The 19351-nt window shown below is 48.0% G+C and overlaps 1 protein-coding gene across 8 annotated transcripts in view; it reads left to right on the top strand.

The window, feature by feature from the left end:
- Nucleotides 1–19351, top strand: part of znf710b (zinc finger protein 710b) — a 41386-nt gene that overhangs the window by 16721 nt on the left and 5314 nt on the right. For 2 of the 8 annotated variants that reach the window (XM_076050844.1, XM_076050877.1), the window contains exon 2: nucleotides 16696–18435. In XM_076050844.1, the coding sequence (XP_075906959.1) occupies nucleotides 16696–18435 (1740 nt within the window). Of the gene's footprint in view, nucleotides 1–2547; nucleotides 2749–2775; nucleotides 3071–3147; nucleotides 3247–3433; nucleotides 3498–13872; nucleotides 14009–16695; nucleotides 18436–19351 lie in introns of those variants that run through there. The other 6 variants (XM_076050826.1, XM_076050870.1, XM_076050886.1 and 3 more) reach the window with 6 other exon arrangements.

Here is a 19351-nt window from a genome sequence, read left to right as displayed (position 1 = left end):
GGTTGTTCTAAATGTGTTTGTGGCAGCGCGGCTGCGTGTGCGCCTGCGAGGAAGAGAGAGCACTATAAACAGAGGACCGTCCACCGTGATGAAGCAGATGGTAATCAAAGTCTAGACAGGCCGGGCACAGACGAGGTGGGCGAGGAGGAGACTGGCCTTGCTGGTCAATCAAACCACCCACAAGAACATCAGCTAAAGCCATTTTTCTGTAAGAGACGCTGCGTTTCTGCGCGGTGGGAGTGAACAGAAAGAAAAAAGGCAGGCAAATTATCACAGTTGTGCACAGTGATGAGGCAACAGTACCAGACTGGAATATTAATATGTTAGAATGGAGGAGGAAAAAAGGGGGAGTGTGTGTGCGTGTATGTGCAATTTGCTTGTGTGTGTGTGTGTGTGTGTGTGTGTGTGTGTGTGTGTGTGTCTGTTTTTGAGAGCAGCATATTTTCCACAGACAGATGCGATGAAAACAGGCATTTAAGTGTGCAGCGGCCTCACACACAGCCGGGTGTCTGACTTGAAACCTTGGGAGCATCCTTTGTTCTCCGCTGCATTGCACACTCTGCGTTGTAACGCAAATCAATACTCAACTCCTCTGACTTTCGCTCTGACGTGGCTTGAACCTGGAGTTTGAGACAGCTTGGCCCGCACACGCTGAAAATGCAAAGTGCATTTGTATCGACGGGTCCCTCAGAATACCGAGGGCATCTTTATGTAGAGGAGCGTTTTCTGTCAATAACACTGGATAATCACAGGCTGCAGGGAACCGTGCACGTGCGGTGGACTGATAGCACAGTACAACACGGCTAGAGGGTGTGGTTGTGGTGCACACAGACTGACACCAGTGGCACATCTGTGTCGTTTCTATTAGCTTTCCGATCACCGACTGCATAATTTGAGGAGGATTTCCTCCCATCTGGTAAAAAATTAAGGGTTTTAAAGGTCCACTCTGTAGCATGCACATGAGGTGGAATAGAAAACACACGTGTGTGCTCCTACTTGGATAAAATCGCAAGGAATAAAACAAGTTGTGTTTTCACCAGCATTGATTTTCACATAACCAGCAGGTCCACTGAGTTTGCAATGCAGGACAAACACATACTGTGTCAATAGCATCCCATAATATATTTATATATGCTCTGAGATTGTTATTATTTATTTCACAATGACATCAAGTTCAATATATAATAAGAAAACAGTGATATTAATGGGGCATCAGAAAGCAAGGGTTTTTAATATTGTTGGCAAATTGCTCCATCACCATAACGTGCTGCTAAATCGTACAAACTGGTCCTGTAGTAGAGAAAAGCTTGCATTGGTCTCCTCTTACAAACCTCCTGCCTTCCTCGTGGATGTAGCTGTTCTCCCGTGGACATCAATCCTGTTCTACATCATTTATCTTCATCGTTTGACACGTAGGAGGATGCTGGGGTGGGGGGTGGGGGGGGGGGGGTCGTACATGAATTTTCACTTGTACAATTTCAATGGAGCGCTTCTGCCCCCTAGTGTCACAGATTGAAGTTGCGTGAAGGTTCGCAGTTGCTGAATGATAAATATTCTTCGCCAGTTGTAAATGAAACAAATGGATACAAATGATTTAGAGTTAATAAATACATGTAGTTTGAGTTGCTTTTAGTGAACAAATTAAGTTATTTATTTGTGAAGTGGTTTGTTTTGTGTGTGTGTGTGTGTGTGTGTGTGTGTGTGTGTGTGTGTGTGTGTGTCATTGAGGTGACAGCAGAGTTTAGATTTTTGTGGCGATCTGGAAAAATAAATCACTCTGTAGTAGTTCAAAACATACATCGGCTATTCTACAGAACAGACAGATTAGAATTCTCAAACGAAATATTTCATGTTATTCTTGTCGGAAGTTTTACGTTTTACGTGAGACAGCGTTAATCTTATTTAAAGGTACAGGGACCAAATGTTTAGAGACGAATTTTCCCAGGCCGTGGAGATCCCAAAACACTTCTCCATCAGTGCATAACTTTGAATTTTGACTATAGCTGATGCTCGAATTTCTAAACGATTCACTATTTTTTTTGTTTCCTTGACTAAATCTGTCTTTCAACTATTAGTCATAGATTTTATATTAGCAACACCAAGTCAATGTAAACTAAGGTATATGTATGTTCTTTATATCGACAGTAGTGTGGATCCATGTGGTAACCGTTGCAAATGTACATAGTTTTCTATAAACGCGCTGCCACCTAGTGGATTTCTTTTTAATTCCATGCAAAAATTGGGTTTGCGGAAACGACTCTTGGTGCCTTTTTTTTTTTTTTTTTTTAAATAAATATTTTTAAAATGTCAGTAATAAACGTAAAACAATGCCGAGGAAAAATCTTGAACTGTCGCGGGGTTGGCCATTAAACGAGCTAGGTGCATTATTTTATTATTATTTTGCACAGGTAGAAAAAAAAAATCGGCATCATTAGCTGCAAAGCACCTCGGGTCACACGCGTTCGTTGTCCAACATAAACACAGAAGGGGGCGATGATCGGTGGCCGGGTGTGAATCGCACACAGCACATTCCCGTCTTGTAACTGTGGCGCTGAGGAGGAGCTCGCTTGTTTATTCATTCACGTCAGCCCCTCTTCGCCGTCCCTTCCCTCCTTCCTGCTCCACACAACACAACGGGAACCCACCGTTCCAACCGCTTCCTCCCCCCCCAATACGGCCCCCACCCTCCCCCCATATATTCAAATTAACCACAACCACGTCGCCACCATAAACCCGTTTTGGAATCAGGTGAGTTGTGACTGTTTATTTATTTATTTGTTTGTTCCGGGGGTCTGTGTTAGTTCGATGCTTGATGGAGGTGGGTCGGTAGTACGTGATCGGCGCGTTGACTCGTCAACCGGCGAGGCGGACGGAGCAGCTTCAGCAGCCCCCCAACTTGTCACCTTCCTCCCCGGCGGAGCTCGACAACCGTCGGCGGCGGCGTTGCACGGCTGACTCCGCCGCGGACTGTCTGCCTCTATTCGGCGCGGGTTTTTTTTTTTTCCTCGACGCGGCGGCGGCGGCGTCGGCGACAACGACTACGACGACAGCAACAAAACGCCCGATGTAGGTCAGCAACCACAGCCAAAATGTCGTCTTTTCTCCTTCCTCTTTAACTTCCACGTTCTCCCCCGTGCCGCCAAACAGATGGCGTCGGGAGAGAAAGGGGTGGAAAATGGACGCATAAAGGAGTCGAAGGGGGAGCAGCAACCAGGCCGTGTTAGCCTGGCTCGGCTTCATCACCGGGTACAAGCCCCCTTGCAACACAAGCCGCCTTTTCGTGCCAGGCGAACATCGGCGAGGCCAAAATGTCTCCGAGCGGGGCCGTCTCGCTCAAAGTTTTCTTGCTTGTCAAGTTGCCCGGGGCCGTTCTTTAGGAGAGATTACGGCGTTATTATATTTTATTTATTATTTTTGTGCGTCTTTTGATCAGGCGGGACGGGGCGCCGTGATGCTAATGTGGACGTGTTTGGCGCGAGTCCTCGCTCGGCTTTTGGGTTGATATGTCACATTTTGGGGTGCTTTTTTTGTTTTGTTTTTCGGGTCGGTGCAGCATGGCACTTTGCTGGCATAGATGCACCGCAGCTCGGTCCTTGTTTTTAAAAAAAGGTAAAGGGGCATCTGGGCGCCTTCGCCTTGGACAGGCCACGGGGGTCCTCCAGCGCACTAAAAATGAGGGCATCTCAAACTGGGTGCATTTGGGTGCAGGAGGCCCCTGCGCGCGGCTCTCTTGTGCTGTTTGCACACCCCTCTTCTGCAATGCCGCCCCCCTCCCCGCAACCTCCCAACCGCTCCTTTGCTTCTTCGAGAGTTTGAATCCAAATCCACAGCGTCTGCCGCAGCTGACCACTCGCATACCTGCCATGCGAGGTTTCTAATCACATGATGTGCATGGTGCGCGGCATGCGGCCGCAGCCAGCTGCACACTAGGAGCACCAGTTGGCAGCCCCCGCGGCCTGCAGATGAGCTCTGATGCGTTTTGCTGTCAGTGCACTTCAGCGGCTGGCAGTAATTAAAAATACATTCTCCCCTTTATGGTCTGCAGGGCACCAGATTGATGTTCCTGTAGGTGGAAATATTTAAATGACTCAGTGGTGTCAGTTGAAGCGTCAATGCCACAAATTTCCACGAATGTTGACCTATTTTATATTTATTTATTTTTTAAAGTCAGATTCCAGGAGAAGCGCATCCTCTGGTGATTTTTGACACATACGCGTTATAAAGAAGTGCAGGCCCACATTTTACCTCTTCTTCTGGTGCTACAGCAGGGAAGTATGAGTCAGTGCAGCTCTTAGACTGATGATCGCTGTTGCCTGTCATGTATTTATGTCGGCCTGTCAAGTGATACCTGTCTTACGTTCGTCCCAGTTTTTTCTGCGGGGAAAAAAAAAGCTCTTTCTGAATTACCCGGAAACTCTGGTGGGTGAGGGCTTTAGCCTCTTGGTTTGACTGGAATGTGTCGAGCCTGGTGCCTCGCTGCTTGATAACATCGCCAGTCTGTGTGCGCTTGGAGGCAAGTTGCCAAAATAATAATTTGCAAACTTGCCGTCTCTCCTTTGGCTGCGATATTTGTTGTTTCCCGTTTTTGTCTGATCTGCTCTGCCGAGCGATGCTCATGTTTTCTTCTCACGTCGCTGTGTTTACATGGGTAAAAGACTGTTTGATGATAGCAAAACAGTTTGCAGCGTTTTCATGGTAATATTGTATCAACGAATTGCACTCTTGACATGGCAGATGGACCGTTTCCCAAATTCTTTGACTTATCTCTCTGGCAAAGAACCCACAGAAAGTGTTTGTAAAAGCGGGGTGAAACTTGGGAAGTCGAAGGGTCGGGGGGGGAGACATTAAATCTGTAGACCAGTCGGATTTGTTGTTGTCTGTCATTGGCTTCCGATCACTGCATAGCTGCCGGCTAATCTCTTGCCAAAGTCAGTCCACAGTAAAGTGAAGGGATGCTGTTGGCCTTCCACTGTGTTTTTATGTTATCATTGTAATGCAGCATAAAAAATACCATCCGTTTGTGTGACTGCTACCCGGGCAGCCTCCCTGCTAACCCTTTTGGCGGCGGCAACAGCTTCTAGAGTTTCAGAGCTGATTAGAGCAGTTGTTTTTTTGTTTGATACCTCCTGCACCCTTTATCCGTTAGGGAAGCTTATTGATTCTTTAAGCCCCTGAAATTTGAAAACCCCGTCTCCGAGACGGATGAGAAATGTTTCCGAGCGGAAATCTAAGTCATCTGTTCTAACGCGGTGCACTGTTAAACAAGTACTGGAAAGGTACATGCTTTCAAATTTGTTTGCAGGATTTCTAGTTTCGCTTCGACGGGCAGTTTTTTTTATTTTTTTATTTCTTGGCTAGCTCCACTTGTACAGTGATGAATAAATTTCTCCCCACATTTGGATCAATAACTGCTACAACACAAATCTGTATGCTACTCAGGACATCATCAGCTATTCGGCCATGAAGCATCAACAGCTCTGTAACCGTGTGGCGTAAGGACCAGCAGGGGTTTCACCGGGACGTCGCAGCACTCTTTCGAGAAAGAAAATCAATCCTTTACGAGGCACTGAAAGTGACACAGCTGTTTATGAAAATGAGTGAAAATTAGGAGTGTTAACCTTATTCTCCTCCCTGCCTCCGTTCTCTGTCGTGGATGTCGGAATATAGCTGTTTTGAATGGCTGATGATGGCGTCAGCACATTGCAGCTCTCGGCTGTACCACAGGCAGGGTTTTAAAAAAAGAAAAGAAAAGAAAAAGAGGCTTGATGTTTCTGGAAGCCCAAATGCTTTAAGTGTGGTGCTGGGTTGTTATAGAGGGACCTCTGAGGCCTAACATCAGTTTGCTAGGCTATGCTTTGTTAGCCTGATGTTTAAACCAGTTTGAATGCTGCAATTGTCATGCCCGGGGGAGGGAAAAAAAAAACCTGCAACAGAAATTAGAACACACAATGATAGAAATCTCGCCTTTGTGTTGATAACTGAAAGTGTTAGCTGAAAAGGCGTCAATGAAGAGACTCATTGTCTGTCAGCTAATCTGAAATTGCACACTGAGTGTTTCTGCTGTTGGATGGACATCTTAGTAATTGTGATCCATCCGGTGCATGTTTTTTTTTAAAGGTCATAAACTCTATATTCCCTCATAAAGCGTCATATTTAGCCCTCAGTTTACAGCTTTTGGCTATTACTGATGCTTTGTTGTTTGTCTGGGGACAAGAACAAGCCAGCTGTTTTCTGATTCTCCGAGGTGGGCCCAGCTCCTGGCTGGAGGCGCGTCACTACCCTGGAAGGAGTAGCAGCGCTCTTAGTGACATCACGCAGGGATGATATCCAAAATTGTACTTTTTAAAATAGACCTCATCTTGTTAGCGGAGGCTCAGTGCCTGTTGTCACGACGATACAGTGCTGGAATCAGTCTGCTAGAAGATTTTCAACGGTTGCTCTTGTGAGCTCAGCACAGACCTTGAGATGAATGTCTCACCTTCAGGGCAGCACGGTATTATGATAAAAGTGGTGAGTGATATGAGTACTGATTTAAGATTTCCATTCCAGCAACGTGGTTTTACTGAGAGAAACCCTCGCAACAATTGACATCGAACCACAGAGTGTGAAAATATACATAGTGTCTTGATTACTCAACTTCATACTCTAGTTATTGGCCTCTGCTAGTAGCATCTCCATGGGTATTGCTAACCGTCCCTGTCAGCGAGACTCCGCCTGCTTCCCAAATAGGTTGTCATGCATGACGTGAACGGATGGAATATCTGATATAACTTATTATAGTTTTAGTGCTTTTCTGCAACACGTACTACATAGCGCAGGTTTATATTGCTCAGGCGACGAATTCAAAATTTATTTTGCAGCCCCCGCTACCATTGTCTTAGAAGATGGATCATCCGGATGGATGGCTGTCCTAGATAATTTGTCCTGCTGATTTTGTGATCCCGTCACTGTTTGTTCAGTGCAACCACAAAAGTGGTGTTTCTGGTTTTGATCACTTGGTCCTAGCAAGAATCGGACGGCTCGCCATGAGTTCCTCATGTTAACATATTCATGGGAACACGAGCAGCTGCATCTAGTTTCCACTGTGCGGCTTTGTTTAGTCTGAGAAGTAAGGTTCGGAGTTTAGAGATGCAGAGTTGTCCCTTTGCATCCCATGTAGTCGTCCGAAGTGTTTATAGTAATATATTAGGATTCTTTTGGGCGCTCCCTGTGGAGAGTCTCTGGGCACATCCAACTGGGTGGAGACCTCAGGGTCAACTTGCTTGAATTGTTTTTTTTTTTTGTATCTCCTCCAGCATGGGACGTCCTCTGGACCTCCAACCAGAGGAGATATGATAAATGAATGTAAATGGGTGACTTATATTCTTGATATCCTTAACTGAAGATCCTGTGCCAAAGTTAAGGTAAAGCTGTTTCATTTGAGATGTCCAAGAACACTTAAGAAACAGCTGTGTGTGTTGTGCACTCCACTCCAGAGTTTGCAGTAGATTTTGGTGGTATTTCATGCTTATTGAGGTGCCATTCACGCTGGTCATGTGTGCTCTTGCTGCTGGTGCTTGTTGAGCCAAATTTAGCTATGTGAGGTCTGTAGTTGTCTGCAAGTTAGACTGAACTCTGCCAATTGCCTTCTATGACAAAGATGAGGTTTTTCTTCCCTGCACAGCCGCAGCTTGAAATAATTTTTAATGGCACTTCTTTAATTTTTATAGATGACGACTGCATTTATTTTTTTGCATATCTTGATTATTAGTCCCCGTAATTAATGTGATTGAACTGTAATGGGTGTGTTGTCTCTGATGTAATGTTGATTAGCTGAGGCAACAGTAACTAGTGTTACATAGTGTTACATCCATGGCTCTCTACCAGCCTCTGCTCATTTAGCTGGCTGCCATTTTATTTTTCAGCCTATCCAAACCAGTGGCCTACTTTGTGCCCTCTTAAATGTAATTTTAGTGTGTGTTAGTGTGAGTGCACATTGTCAGTCCAAGGGAGCCTCTCTGTTTTCTCTCCTTGTCTCGGTTTTCCATTCCCCTCTTTTTCTGTGTGTCTGCTGTTCTCAGCCGAGTTTCTCTCCGACTCGGATCGAGACTTTGAAATGACTGTCAAATTTTGTGCAACACAACAAATAATTCAAGGTGGAAGGGGGTAGAAATCCTTTTTGTTTTGTTTTGTTTTGTTTTTGTTTGGAGGAAGAACATTTTGTCTGTATGGCGATTACGAAACTCTGGGACATTCCCATCCAAGTTCCTTACGATGCAGTTTGTTCATTCATTGTGTTGAAGTGGTCGCCCAAGAAAACATCAAATGCCAAAGTCAGCGGACCTGCAGAACCTGCTAGTTACCACAAAATCTGCGCCAACCTGTTTGTGCAGTTCTTAGACGCAGGTGGATGTGACCAAAGACAACTTGAGGTCTGAAACTCATGTGGAAAAATGAGAAAAGCTCCTTGTTTTTTGATCATATAGCACTCTCAATGGCTCTCCCTATACATTTTGCATTTCAACAGCTATGCTTCCAATTATAGCTTTTTTTTTTGCTAAATAACGAGCGATTTCAACAGAGTGCAATTGCGATTTGCAAGGGTTTTCATTGAATGGTGTGAAGCGCACAAGCCACAGTTCTAGTCAAATCCCGTCCCACGAGACCCCACTTTAAGGAGGATGGAGGTACAAAACTTCTTGTATAAATCTGCATTTCAATCTTGTTTGCTGTCAAGAATTGGTTGCCATATTTTTCTCTTTGATTACTTGTAAGAAAATATTCAGTCTCCTCCTTTGTCTAAACATAACGTGCCATTTTCACTTGAGGTGAACTGGTCACGTGACTCCCGTAGTGTGTTGCCACGACACTTTTGCAAGATACCTCGAGTATATCGATACGTCTGAAAAACCATTTCAGAGGTCTTTGGAAGTTCTATGTTCTATGTTATATGTGTTTCTATGAGCACTTTTTTTCTTGTGATATTTAGTTTTGCGCAATTCTAGGGGTTGTGGAAATACAGCTAATTTCTCAATTTGACTAATAAGTTATGAATTAATTTTTTTTTCAACTTTTGATAAATGGTTACGTTCTCCAAATTGTGCTGATCAGCTGTGTATCTTGCTGCCATGTGACCCCTTAAAAAATTGTGATATATATATATATAATTTCTTTTTTTTTTTTTTTGCGACACATTGTGTTGACACTTCAATTTCCATGTTCCTGTCCAGGGATGAATGTAGTCATGGAACACTCACCCTGCTGTTTAAGTTCCCTTTACACTGTCATTATTCTTCCATTTATTTCCCACACCTTAACCCAAGTCCATCAAATGAGAAATTAGTTTGGAGAAAAATAGAGCAGGGATGATATTGGGAAAGCCAATGATAAAGATGAAGCTAGGAATGAAGCGATGAAGATGGGGGGTGTATCCATAGAAACCAGAGGAAAGACTAATGCTGGGGGGATACACAGTTTGAAACTGTTAGAAAACTTGGAGAGCTTAAGTTTGGTTCCGTTTAGTGCACATCTTTGTGCACTAAACGGTTGTGGTTGTCTAACACAGCCAAACATTGCAGCTCTTAACAAAAAAGATTTTTAAAAAAATGGGAAATGAAATGCAAGCAGTTTTCTGCTTTGTTAAAAGCACATTTGTTTGCCACTACCATTGTTCTGCTACAGATTTTTTTTTTTCTCCAAAAGCTAAAAGTCTGGCAAGGCCATTCACATTCAGAGTGTGTATCTTACCTGCTCCAAACACGTCTAAACTCAAGTTCCTCTTTACGCTGTTTGCTTTGTGGTCAAGGGTAACACTTAGCGAGAGAGACCGTGTTTCCCAGTCAACTGACTTGGAACGGCGCTGGTTCTGCAAGGCCGCCTCATTGTGTGCTCTAATGCCGCACACGGCGATGGCTTTTTGGCCTGAGGAACTGTGCAACGTATCAGAGGACACAGGACTGTTATGCTGATGACTAACTGCTGTGTGCATACCTTGCTCCCTGTCCGTCCCAATAAGATCACCTGCAGCATCTGATGCCAAAAAACTGTTCAATGAAATGTCCCAAACTAAAAAAGATCACAGATGATGCTCATTTTCAATCCGGAAAGCAGCAAATTTTGCCCTCTGTTCACGGTCTCCCTTAAAAATGCAGATTTATATTGTCCTGAAACTGATGTTTTGGATGGAATGAGCACATGGCTGGCAGGGTTGTCAGAACCCCAGGAGAATTGTCAGATACAGACGATGGGCTTTTGTCATTTCAAGTCACAGAACTTAATTTAATTTTGCATTCTGGAGGGTAAAGGTTTGGGTCTTGGGATATAATGACATGGATTGGAACTTTAAAACTATTCTTTTGTTCTTGTAAGTGTGGTCATTAATAATGAAGTAAAACAATGGTTGTCGGTTTAGTTTGTAAATAATCGGCCTTTATGTTAACTTAAAAAGCAGCACTACCCATGTACAGAAGGCGGTGTACAGTAGGTTGTGGGAGAAAGTGCCGAGATCAAGTGTTGCATCAGAAAAGCAGGTAAACATGGGCAAATTAGTGAATGAATTGCTTGCAGTATGCATTCTTACCATTAGATGCTGCTTCACCGTGCACACTGGGCCTCTAAATCTGCAGGGCAGTGGATTGAAGTAGTGGTGCTTGTGCAGGCACTGGCTTCCTGTGCACAGACTCTTTACATTTTACATGAACAGGGCTGTTACATTGATTGACAACGGTGATGTAGACGTGTGTGTGTGTGTGTATATTCCTTCCTTTCACCTCTCCTTTCGCAGCAGCCATGTCTGAAGTCGAGCCTTATAGGTTTTGTGCTCTTTTTCTCTCGTTCACTCCCTGTTTTTTTTTCCTTCTTTCCCTTTCTGTTTTTTCCCTCCCAGCTCTCCCCTCCCCCACTCTCTTGTTCCTTTCCTCCCTCCCTCCCTCTCGCTCTCTCTCTCTCTCTCTCTCTCTCTCTCTCTGCTTTTTTCCCTCTCTCGGTCTGGCTTTCCATCATGCTTTACCCCCTCTTGCCTTCTCTCTCTCCCTCTCTCTTTCTCTCACGTTGCACTCCTCTGCTCCCTCCCTCCCTCCCTCCCTCTCTCCCTCCCTCTGCCTCACTCTCACGTTGCTCTCTGCCCCATCTCTCTCTCTCGCTCTCTCTCTCTCTCTCTCTCTCTCTCTCTCTCCCTTTCTGTCTCTCGCATCTCTTGCTCTCCCTCTATGTCCTCCCCTCCCCCACTGCTGCCTCTCATTTTCTCGTTCCTTTCCTCTCTCACTCTTTCACTCACTCACTCACTCACTCACTCACCCTCCCGTCACTGTTGTCTCTCACTCCTCCCCTCCCTCCCCTCAATCCCTCTCTCATTCCATACAATCATCTGTTCTCTCTCTCTCTCTCTCTCTCTCTCTCCCTCCCTCCCTCGCTCTCTCTGCCTTCTCTATTCCGCCCCCATTTTGTCCTCTGCCATTTTCCTCTCTTTCTTTCCTCCATGTTGTTCTCTCTATCCTGCTGTTTACTGCACCCCCACAGGACTATTGTGACGCAAACTTTATTTCCAAATATTCATTTTGACGAAGGAATCATCAACAAACACCCAATTTATCGAAACAGAATGCTATTGAAAAGCTGTGTTTTGACCGTGTTTGTCCTTTATTTTTTTCTTCTCCTCCTTTGTCCATCGGTGCCTTTCACTTTGTTGCTCGCATCAGCCCGAATGAAACCACCTGCCTCGTGCTACAATACGAACGACTGAAGCGCTCTTCTTTACCTAAACACTCGCATATCCCTGTATTCAACAAGTGGCCATGTCCAAATGACTGACTGGTCTTTCGGCGAACACTATTTGGATACTACGTTCAATGAATAAATAATTCAATTGGATCTGTCACCTCTCACAGCCTCGTACTTGGCTGTGCACACCACTTCATCGCTAACAGGTGGCCTCTGCGCCTTCTTTTAACATGTCAGTCGTTAATTTACCACGGCCCAGTTTACCAGTTTGCTGGCAGTCAACATTGGTTTGTATTACCAAATATCTAATGGCAGAATCTGTAAAGTTTTGGTGCTTTTTCAAATGGGAATAAAACCGTCCTGTGATTTGTGTCACATGCCACTGATCATTTTTTTTTACATATATATTTATATTGAGCGCACCTGAGGCTTGATTTGAAGGATGGCAGCCGCAGAAAAATGAATTGTCCCCTTTTACCGAAAGGCGAAAACTTCATGGTAATAATTATACATAGCCAAATTCTGTTTTGTCCCCCCACTGTGTTTCCTTCTTTTTCCACACAACTTCACACTGCAAGTAGCCATTGCAGAAATCTTCACATTTCCAGTCACCATCATGTTGACAAAGACAATAACCTCATACATACAGGTTCATTTTGAAATTGCAAAATGCTGTTTTGGGATTTTTTTTGCCATCTTTCCCAACTTATTTTACTTACTTATTGGTTTACTTGGATCCATCCATCCATCCATCCATCCATCCATCATTGGGTGGATGGATCCCAACAAGTCACTGGAGACACTCGCATCTTCAAATAATTGCCAGTTGTTATTAGTTTACCTAATGTGAATGTACAAAGTTGGAGTGTCGTGCTCAGGAAGAGCCCTGGGTCCGAATCGAACGGTGTGAGGTGAGTGTGCCCGCCCTGCCCGCCGCTACCTGCCCCTCCCCGCCCTGCCTCCCTGTTTGGAACCAGGCTGGGGCTTTAGGAAGAGAGCTGTGGTTGGTCTCGTGCATTGACAAACAGCCCTGGCAGTGGATGGTATTTTCCTTGGCCGTTAACAGCAAATCTCTGCGCTTCCGTCGCAGAAATCCTGGGCCCCGACATGTGTCACGCCACGGTATATTGAGCATATTGACGTTTTGCCCGACGGCTGTAATGCAATGTGTGGTTTTCTCTTCAGGGGTGGAGCCGTCAGTCATTTTCTTGCTTCCGACCACAGTTCTCCCTGAGAAAAAGAGAGCAAAGTTCCTTCTGCTCAGTTGTTTCTCGAGGCGTCTGTCGGCGGCGCTAGTTTTTGTGCGACTTTCGCCCCGAAGTAGCGAGACAAAGAGACACAACGCTCATTGATTGGCTTGCGCGATGACTAATTAGGAGTTGCAGGAGTTGCGCTTCTTCTCCTTTAACTCACATTGTATCTGCTTCCTCCCACCACCCATCCCTCTTTCATTTCTTCTCCCTCTTTTACCGCATTCTGCTCCCGTTCTCCCTCCCCTCAACACTTTGTCCTCTTCTCCCCCTTCCCCCCCTTCCTCACCTCGTCCATTCGCTCGTCTCCCTGTCTGTCACCGTCCACCTCTCCCCCCCCCAGTCTTTCGCTTCCTCTCCGCTCTTGGTCTCCTACTGGCAACAATCTTCCAACACCTTCTGCTCTTGTACTCATGCGACGAACGGGAGGGCACTCAATAGAAAAGGGTGCGGAGAGAGGGAGGGAAGGATGTGTGGACGACGTTGCTGGACTGAACTGGAGGAATGACTGTAGAGAGGAAGACAGACAGGCAGACAGACAGACAGACAGATGAAGAGGAGAGACGGAAGCAGACGGGAGGCAACAGCCTGGCGGTTCCCTCGGTTGACGCAGATATGATGTTGATTTTTTTTTTATTTATTCCTCGTGTCCGTGTTGTGTTTGAGGCCGACTCCGAGCCTTGTGAGTCACACCCGGAACGCGGCGCCCGATTTGTTTGTTCCTAAACATGCCAGCCATGTGCTGCCTGTCAGACCAACGTTTGCTTGTTTGTTTGTTTGTTTGCACCTCGTGCGTGCGTGTGTACGTATGTGAGTGAGGGACCAGAGTCACTCCCCAAAGTGTGCTGGAGGAGGCGGAGGAGGGGGAGGAGGAGGAGGAGGAGGAGGAGGAGAGACGGAGGGGAAGGAGGCGGGCGGCGTTAAGCCCCTCCCCCCACCCCCCTCGCTCATCCCTCACATGTATAAATGGCGGTGTGATCGGTGCGCGCGGCTCACTCGCCACTCGCACCAGGAGGATGAGATCACTAAAGCACCTGAAGCCTCACAGCAGGAGGAGCCTGGTGAGTTCACTGGCTCGCGGTGCGTTTGGGTGACTGTTTGCTCGCCCTTTGCAGCAAGTGGCTCCAAACGGCAGCGATGCGCCTGGAAGCTTTTTCAGCTGCTTCACCCACCGTCTCGCTTTATTTTGAAAGTTTCTTAATATTCCAGACAGATTGAGGATAGGATGGTGTGTGTGTGTGTGTGTGTGTGTGTGTGTGTGTGTGTGTGTGTGTGTGTGTGTGTGTGTGTGTGTGTGTGTGTGTGTGTGTGTGTGTGTGTGTGTGTGTGTGTGTGTGTGTGTGTTGGGGAGGGTGGATGTTGTCTCTTTCTCAGCACTTCCTTTCTTGCTTCTGTTGTTTTTTTTCTCCCATTTCTCATCTTTCATGCCGCCTCTTTCTTTCACCTTGTCGTCCTCCCTCTCCCCCTCCGTCTGCCTCCCTCTCTCCGTCTCAGCGTACCTTTCCTTTCCTTTCCTTGTTCCTCCGCTTCCTCCACTGCCTCACGTTCATCCTCTCACTCTCACTCTCCCTCTCCCTCTCCCTCCCCTCTTCGCTGTCTTTCCCGCCTCCCCCCTCCTCTCCTTATCTCCCCCACCGCTCGCTTGCTCGCCCTCTTTCATTTTCTCTCTTCTCTCCCTCCCCCCTCCCTCCCTGCCACCCTCCCCGGTCTCTCCTGCTCAGTGCTCCCGCCCTCCTCTGCCTCTCTCCTTCCCTCCCTCTTCCTCTCTGCCTCCCTCGTTTTGTCTTCGCTCTCTGTTTTTGTCTCCCACTCCTTCCTTTCCGTTCCTTTTCTATTTCTTAATCTTGCTCAATTTTTTTTTCTTGCCCTCTTTTTTTCCCCCTGGCACTTTCTGTGTGTGTGTGTGTGTGTGTGTGTGTTTGTGTGTAGATCAGTAGGGCATCTAATCCTCCACCACACACATACATACACACACACAGACACACACACGGCAGACATGCTTATCACAGTGGATTAGGACGGTGTCTTCCCTCGCTCCTGTGTCTCAGTCACTCGATCTAAAAGCTTGCCGTCGGCCAGTCTTGATTCAGGTCGACTCCTCGTACCCGGGCTATCGGTTTGTGTTTCAGTGTGATTCTGTTATGTGTATGTTGTTCCTTTGTCATCATCTTGACAAACCACATGTCAAAAGGAGGCTCAGATTGAGAGGTTTGTCTCAACGCCGTTGCCCGAAGTTCATAATTTTGCAATCAAGTGAAATTTCCTAAAAGTGGGCGGTGTTTAATGTTGCGTCTAATTATTGCCGTCGTCTTTCTGTTGTAGCTTCGCTACCTCAAATTGCTGACTCTCTGATGTGCGTGTGGTTGTAGCCCACAGGCTGGCTAGACCGGTGCTTTTCAGCCACAACATCAGGTGTAAAGTGAAGAATTGTCCAATTTCACTTAATTGGTCTAAAAATAATATTAACATTCCATTGTGGAGTCATTGCGCTTTAAAAGGAACGCAAGCTTGTTTTCCTCCCATGTTATCGGCTTTGTTTGCATCTAAACAGGCCCAGGTTTCCCACTGGGTGAGTATAATTCAATTGAGAGACTATATTGGCTAAAAAAAAAAGTCATTTTATAATATTTTTAGTTGCCAGTGTTCCATGGGACCTTTTCAAAGTAAAAGAATGTGACGTGGCTCAAAAAAGGTTGAAAAACACTGGACTAGAGAAAGTGGCCAGCATGAGATTCTGATGGCACAATGGAACTTATCACAGCTGCACTCTATTGCTCCTGCTAAAATATGCTATTCTGAAAGGTGCGGCTAAAATCAGTTTGTTTTTCTTCCATGTAATCCAAAATCTATTTTTATGAATAAACAAAGAATAATTTGAACTCAAGGTAAACCTCCATCCATCCATTTTCAATAACCACTTATTCCCGAGCGAAGGCAGGGTGACACCCAAGTGGCCCGTTCATCGCAGGGCCACATGGAGACAATCGTTCGCACTCACTCACACACACACACACACACACACACACACACACACACACACACACACACACCTATGGACAATTTCAAGTTTCCAATTCGCCTCACATGCATGTTTTTGGACTGTGGGAGGAAGCCGGAGAACCCGGAGAGAACCCACACACACACACGGGGAGAACATGCAAACTCCACACAGAAAGGCCCCAGGCCCAGAATTTGAACCCACGACCTTCTTGCTGTGGGGCGGCTAACTAACAATATTAGTGTGTATTAGTATAGTATTACTTCATGGTGCACGCAGGCACACGAGCCCACACTGTAACTAACTGGGTGACTGTAGCTGAGTGCGTTGTCCAATGACTGAAAGGTTGGCGGTTGAAATCCCGCTCCATCCCAAGTGTGTCGTTGTGTCCTTGCCCAAGACGCTTAACCCACGTGGTCTTGCGTGAATGCGAGGGAATGTTTGTTGGTGGTCGAAGGGGCCGCTTGGCGTAGATTGGCTGCCACGCTTCCATCAGTAGCCAACATGTGTTGCTTGACACCATCTGTGTGAATGGTGTGAATGAATAATGGGTTCAATGTAAAGTGCCTAGAAAAGCGCTATTCAATCCATTATTATTATTATTGTTGCAGGAACAGTATGACCAATTAAAAAAAAAAAAAAAAAGTATATATTTTTTTGAAACGGCAGTCGACCTATAATTGTTCAGTTCTTTCAGTGGCTTCCTTACGAGTGCTGACGGCTGGCCTTTATCTTTGCTTGTCTCTGCAGGAGGAGGCGAGCCGGCGCCTGGGTAGATGTGAGCCCAAGGTGATGGCCAGGCTGGTGGATGCAGGCACACAGACAGATCCAGTGGTCGTGCTGTCCTTGGCCCAGGCCGCCGTGCTAGGTCTCATCTCGCAGAATGAAGTGTTCGGCGCTACCATCGCACCCAACGGCTTCTACACGGGCGAGCCCAAAGAGTCCCCGGCGCCGGCAGTAGACGGAGTGGACTACGAGTACGCCGACCAGCTGATCGGAGCCAACGGAGACTACCTGGGGGACAACCTGGGCGAGGACGGCCAGATGCAGCCCAGCTGCAGTCAGCGGAGGTGGCAGCAGGGGCCGCCGCAGCCCCACCCCGACACCAAAATGGGAATCCCTGACCGCCACGGCGGCGGTGGCGGCGGCGACGTCGTGGCCTCGTCCCACGTGAAGGGCGAGGTCCTGAACTCGGCCATGTCCTCCTGCGTCCACATGCTCAACAGCATGGCGCCCCGAGGCGGCGGACTGGTGCAGGTGGACCCGGCGGCGCTCAGGGGCAAGAACTGCACCGAGTGCGAGCGCGACGTGACCAACCAGCAGCAGCAGCAGCAGCAAGGGGGCGCCCACGTTCACCCGCCTCCGCCGCCGCCTCCTCCGGTGGGCCACCGGGGGGGCGGCTCGCAAGGTCACCGGGCGCTACAGGGCCAGCGGCCCATGGTGGGTCGCGGCAGCAGGGAGGGCGGCCCCGGCGGAGGCGGCGGCGGCGGCGCCGACGACGACGTGGACCACCAGGGCAGCAGCATGATGAAGCCCACGGCGCAGCAGCAGGAGGAGGCCATCAGCAGCTACTTCCAGAGCAGCGAGGTGGGCAGCTACGACTCGGCCGAGATGGGCATGTCGGCGGGCGAGTACGAGGACGGCGGGCAGAACATGATGTGGGCCGACGGCGGCGGCGCAGCGTCCGGGCAGCACCAGCCGCCGCACCACCACCACCACCCCCACCACCACCAACACCACCACCCCCACCAGCAGCAGCAGCAGCCTCAGCAGCCGCCGCCGCCACCGGGAGGCGGCGGAGGAGGAGGAGGAGGAGCGCCGCGCCGCCACGGCGGCCGCCGCGTGGACCGCCTGGACATCAACATCCAGATCGACGAGTCGTACTGCGTGGACGTGGGTGACGGCCTGAAGCGCTGGAAGTGCCGCATGTGCGAGAAGTCATACACGTCCAAGTACAACCTGGTGACGCACATCCTGGGCCACAACGGCATCAAGCCGCACGCCTGCCCGCACTGCGGCAAGCTCTTCAAGCAGCCCAGCCACCTGCAGACGCACCTGCTCACACACCAGGGCACGCGGCCGCACAAGTGCGCCGTGTGCAAGAAGGGCTTCACGCAGACCAGCCACCTCAAGCGCCACATGCTGCAGCACACCGACGTCAAGCCGTACAGCTGCCGCTTCTGCCGCCGCGGCTTCGCCTACCCCAGCGAGCTGCGGGCGCACGAGGCCAAGCACGAGCGCGGCCGCTGCCACGTGTGCACGCAGTGCGGCCTGGAGTTCCCCACCTACGCCCACCTCAAGCGGCACCAGGCCAGCCACCAGGGCCCGCACGCCTTCCAGTGCACCGAGTGCAACAAGTCGTTCGCCTACCGCAGCCAGCTGCAGAACCACCTGCTCAAGCACCAGAGCCCGAGGCCTTACACCTGCTCCCAGTGCGGCCTGGAGTTCGTGCAGCTCCACCACCTGCGGCAGCACTCGCTCACGCACAAGGTACGCAGAACGCCCGCCCGCCCGCCCGCCCGCCAGTCGGGCCACGCCCACTCCTCTTGAGGCCGCTTTGATAGTTGTGTAGGTGGTTTTTGCTGGTGTTGCTGTTGCTGACGATTCCTTTCTTTGAATATCCGTTGATCAGGGGTCTTACACCCAGTTAGCTGCCATCTTGCACGGCCATTTCTAAGGAAGCCCAGTGTGGACAATCCGGCTGCCTGACGGCGCGTTTCGTAATTCGGGCGACTGCCTGCATCTTCTAATAAACCAACGAAGAAGAAGAAGGAGGTGGATGAGGTACTCAAGTTTGGGTGTGCAGGCCACCGTAGCTCTCTGGAGGGGGGAGAGGACTTTTCAAGACCTTTGCTAGATGTATATTCTTATACATATGACAACTGTTCTAAGGGTTGGAAAACGAAATGACTTATTGTGCTGCGCATATGCACGTTTATGAATGTATTAATGGGCACTATGTCAAGCTTTTACAAACCAGTCAAAATCATAAATCAAGCCCAATTTTACCCAGTGGACCTTTAAGCCATAATCCTGCGTATACTCTGTGGTCGAAGTCTGCGCCGCGTCCACTTGTTGTCCCAGTTTTGTCACCGTTGTTGTTGTTGTTGTTGTTGTTGACTTTAGAGATGAACCGGCACCGGGATGTTCAGTTAAATAGTCAAGATAAATCTTCTTCGTCAGAAGAATGCAGTGGACTCTCTTTGTATCTTTGCAGGAAAAAAAGTCTCTTGTCATTGCGTTGCCTTTAAGGCTGCAGCAGAATATTGCTGCTCATCGTCAGTCATCATGCGCCAACGACCTGCGGGGTGTCGGAGAGACATCGTCAAGACTTTCAGTCAGTTTCATTTTTGAAATGGGAATTTTTTTTTTGAGCAAATCTGTTTTGGGCATTTGCCACTACATT

The sequence above is a fragment of the Nelusetta ayraudi genome, unplaced genomic scaffold (assembly GCF_046127955.1).
Source record: "Nelusetta ayraudi isolate G7.1 ecotype Tasmania unplaced genomic scaffold, CSIRO-AGI_Nayr_v1 ptg000005l, whole genome shotgun sequence".
Lineage (NCBI taxonomy): Eukaryota > Metazoa > Chordata > Actinopteri > Tetraodontiformes > Monacanthidae > Nelusetta > Nelusetta ayraudi.
Note: the sequence above shows the minus strand (reverse complement) of the source record. Positions and strands in the feature narration are given on the sequence as shown.